This window comes from Grammomys surdaster, unplaced genomic scaffold (genome assembly GCF_004785775.1).
Source record: "Grammomys surdaster isolate TR1022 unplaced genomic scaffold, NIH_TR_1.0 126313, whole genome shotgun sequence".
Lineage (NCBI taxonomy): Eukaryota > Metazoa > Chordata > Mammalia > Rodentia > Muridae > Grammomys > Grammomys surdaster.
In genome coordinates this window covers 3219078-3223397 of record NW_021621113.1, presented here as the reverse complement: position 1 = coordinate 3223397, position 4320 = coordinate 3219078, and the positions used below count along the sequence as shown (strand labels likewise).

General features: G+C 54.3%; 1 protein-coding gene across 4 annotated transcripts in view; it reads right to left on the bottom strand.

The window, feature by feature from the left end:
- Positions 1-4320, bottom strand: part of Col16a1 (collagen type XVI alpha 1 chain) — a 52487-nt gene that overhangs the window by 11305 nt on the left and 36862 nt on the right. For all 4 annotated transcript variants that reach the window (XM_028759736.1, XM_028759735.1, XM_028759737.1 and 1 more), the window contains 5 exons: positions 3967-4020; positions 2351-2395; positions 2190-2243; positions 1976-2011; positions 1648-1710 (listed from right to left, as the gene is read on the bottom strand). In XM_028759736.1, the coding sequence (XP_028615569.1) occupies positions 1648-1710; positions 1976-2011; positions 2190-2243; positions 2351-2395; positions 3967-4020 (252 nt within the window). The remainder of the gene's footprint in view (positions 1-1647; positions 1711-1975; positions 2012-2189; positions 2244-2350; positions 2396-3966; positions 4021-4320) is intronic.

Sequence of the window (4320 nt, the reverse complement as noted above, 5' to 3'; positions counted from 1 at the left end):
AGAGAGAGAGAGAGAGAGAGAGAGAGAGAGAGAGAGAGAGAGAGAGAGAGAGAGAGAGAGAGATTGATTGATTGATTTGGAAGTGGTCCAATGCCTGCCTGCCTGACCTGGGTGTCAGGGCCCTTAGGGTGGATAGATTGGGAGACAAGGCTAGAAAGGTGGGCACCGGGCTGGGAGGGGCCCTGAGTAACGTGTGGCACATAGACAAGAAACAGATCAGTGGCTTTGAAATTGCTTCTCAGCACCCTGGGAGTTAGTGGGGGAGCCTTGACACTGGGAGCATAAAGTAAGTTTCTGGCCCAGAGGATAAGATTCCAGAACTTTCTTCCAGGTCTTATCCAGAGCCTTCTCACTTGTGTCTGTTCTCTATGAGGTTGCACATGAACTTTTGTCTAATAAAAGGCTTGGGGACTGTAAAACCACCTGCAAACACAGCCATATAGTCACCGAAAGCCCAAAGCAGGCAGTGATGTGGATTGGAAGGTAAGATGCTTAAGGAAAGGTTGCTGTTTCCCCTGAGCAAGGGAGAAGCTCTGTCCCAATCTTTAGGGGGGCGGGACCAGGGGGAGGAGCTGCAGAAAGGAAAAGGACAGACACAGACGCCGGGTAGAAAGTCAGGGGATTGCAATACCACCATCTGCCAGGAGGGGTCAGCACAGTTCTAGCCAATGTCAACCCCGCTGAGAGTTGGGATGGAGCGACTCCATCTAGCAGTTTGGAATTCTCTGTAAAGAACTGCCTAAGCAGGACATGGCTACCATCTCCATCCTTCACTGGAAATGCAGACATGAGAGGGAGCTGACAGTCACCTACGTCTGATGGGTGCTAGCTTGGGGAGGCGGCAGAGGGACTTGTCTCACAGTTGGACTACTCATCTCTGATGCTAACACTGTGTGCCCTGAGTAGCTCCCTACCTTCTGCGTCTACCAACTGATTTTTTTCTCACTTGTACAGTGAGAGGCTAATGTGTGGACTTAGAGAAAAGAGGCTCCCAGAAACTACAGACCATCACAGTTCCCTGTGGACCCCTCCTCCATCTAACGCTTAGAAATAAAACCTGGGGTCCTCCAGCTCCTACCCAGCACAGGAGGGAGCTCAGCTTCTGCTGAGCCAGGGATGTCATCTCCAAACCGCAGCATGGCTATGTGCCTAGCTTATCAAGGTTTTAGAGTCAACTCTGCAAACTCCAAGGCTGCTATCCCTAGATTATCACAAAATTATACGTGACCCTGTGTCTTCTGGGTCCTTGGAGACAGCCTGCAGGGGGAGACACACCCCTCCACCTGGTATGCCTCCATTCAAGGGGTCCCAGTTTCATCAGTTCCCTGGCTCCTTGCCTTCTCTGCTTCCCCTTGAGAAATGAAGCTTGCTGAAGCTGGCCTGTCACAGTCTAGTTACCTGCCTCTACCATCCCCGTGCCTCCACCCCCAACCTTGCTTATGGCAATCTCCTGGCAAATGGGAGCCGCTGAGCAGCCGCTGAGCAGGGGGTAGGGAGGGTTAGAAGAGGGTGTGTGACGATCTGGGGAGCCATCCATTGGTGCACACACCCTGATAGTGATGGACTTGTCTGAGGATTTCCTGAACAGAATCCTGAAAGCTGCATGGCTCCCATCTGTGGCTTTGGCAGATGTGGGGTTTGACTCACCTTCTCTGCTTGGGGGCCAGGTGGGCCAGGAGCTCCAGCTTTGCCTGGGAATCCTGGGGGACCCTGTATCAACGAAGAAGTGGGCAGGGATGAAAGGAGGGCTCCTACCCCCTTCCTTCTGGGTGGGTTCCATCTATCTGCCTGACCCTCTGTGGTTATCCATGAGGGCCTGTTCTTCAGGTCTGGCTCCTGAAATCTGTCATGGCCACCTGGACTGTTTCTCCCACCTCCTGCCTCCTCATCCCAGGTTCCAGGTTCATCTTCATCCTGCAGGCCCTGCTCCTTCCAATGGGACCACATTACAGGGAACTTCTGTGTCTTTACTCACCGGCGGGCCTGGGAAGCCCGGTTGGCCTTGAAATCCCTAGGGGAAGAAGTGAGGGGATCAGTCCTCCGCCTGGACACTCAGGTGGAAAGAGGAACAGGTGGGGTAGCCTCAAGTCCACGAGCTTTGTCCTCCCGTATGTCTGAGATGGTCAGTAGGTGAGGATCTGGGTAGGAGGTGGGGAAGCAGCCCCCTTAACCTCCCAGACAATGCTCACCTGATCACCCTTCTCTCCAGAGCTCCCCTGGGGTCCTCGCTCTCCTCGGGGACCCTGTCACCATAGAGGAGAATGCAGTTGGAACCCAATCTTCCTGTCCTCAGCCCACAGGGAGGGGGCAGGACACTCCCCCTCCTCCTCTCCATGGCCTGCCCACTCACCGCTGGACCTTGGGGACCTGGAAGGCCTTCAGATCCTGGTGGGCCCTGGGGACCCAAAGGAACAGAATCAGTCACTCAGAAACATGAGGAAGGAGGCCCAGGGGTGGCCAGAGCCTGAGGTGGGAGTGTCCTCTCCACCTGGCCCTTCAGTTCCCTGGAACCAGCCTGCTAACTAATCCTGCTACCTCCTGGCCTACGCCAATCTGGTCAACAAATATGAGCTAATCTCTCTTCTGTAGGCCCAGCCCCGACAATGCCACTCTCTGGCTCGAAAGCCTACGGTGGCTGTACTCTGTCTAACACATAAGGCGGATGCTCTCCACTCAGGCTGGACTTACAGGCATCCTATAGTCTGTCACCAACCACCCTTTCCTGCTTCACACCCCTCTCCCAGCTCCCTCCACTGTGCTTTGCTCTGTGCAGACTGCTGCCATTCCCTGAGCATGCTCTGTTGGGTCACTGTGCACTGCTATTCCCTGACTGGAATACCCACCATTCGTCACTCCTTCCGTGGCTCCTGAACCCTTAGGGAACCAATGCTGTTCCTGCCAGGACCCACCCATGACTTCCGGCTCCGTATGGGCACAGCACAGCTCTATCCTCCCCTATTCCTCCTTGGGGACCCCCTCTCCCTCTTCTACAGCATTCTCATGTTACCCCAGCCCGTTCCCCACCCCTACTCTGCTCAGGGCTCTCACCTCTCATTATTCCCATCTGTCTATCTACCTATCTATCTATCTATCTATCTATCTATCTATCTATCTATCTATCTACCTATCTATCTACCTATCTATCATCTATCTATCATCTATCTATCTATCTATCATCTATCTATCTATCTATCATCTATCCATCTATCTATCTATCTATCATCTATCTATCTATCTATCTATCTATCCATCCATCCATCCATCCATTTTCTTTCTGCTTCTTGCTGCAGGGCTCACAGGGCCTCAGAACGACTGGCAGCACCCAGCCTGCCTAGGAGACCATCCTGTGGCAGAGTAGAAGAGTGATAGGGTTGGCAGAGTCCCATGAGGCCTTGCTGGCATTTGTGAGAAGGAGAGATAAGGCTCCAGTTCTAGCTTAGCAGGTCCCAGATATGAGGGCTGAGGTTCCTCAGCAGAGAGACATGGGCTCCAGCCCAGCCTCCTCCACCACTAACTCCCACGCTGGCTGCAGGACTCTGGGTGAGTCATGTCACTCAGGAGCCTGTGACCTCATGTGCTAGCTAGCAATCCTCAGCTCCTTCCTTCAGTGTAGGACCCCCATGAAGGTGGCCTCAATAGAAAAAGAAAAAAAAAAACTCCTGGCCCTGATTTAGTAGGAGAGGGGAATTCTGACAGCTGACTGGGCCCTTCCTCTCCTCAGGCACCTTCTCTGCAAGAAGCCTGCTGGGATCTCCTCACAGCCTCTGACTTTGCCTCTGCCTCCGCCTCCGCCTCCGCAGCCACCAGCCCGTGCAGAGCCGCAGCTGGAGTGACTCGGGGCAGGGGCAGCAGGGGTCGCAGGTTCCTCCTCACAGGAAGATCTCCAGCTCAGCTGATGAAGGGGGTGGGGGTGGAGGGCACCCTGTTTGAAGCTCACCTCACATCCATACCCATGCTGTAGCTTACCGACTCTCCCTTCTCTCCTGCAGGGCCAACGTATCCTCGTTCTCCCTTGATACCCTGATGAGCAACAGCAGAATTTAGCTCTGTGGCCTGCCTATGGTGGTGCTAATGCAAGACGTGGGAGGGGAGGGGCTGCAGCTGGCACCCAGACTGGCACCTGAAGGCCGAGGGTACCAAAGTAGGGGACTAGAGAGAATAGACGGTGGCCAGTAGGGCCTACCACTCGCCACTGTGGCCCACACTGGAAAGTGGGACACACCCATTCTGAGGGCACCTTTGCGAGCGGTAGCACCTCTCAGCGCTCTCTCTCTCTCTCTCTCTCTCTCTCTCTCTCTCTCTCTCTCTCTCTCTCTCTCT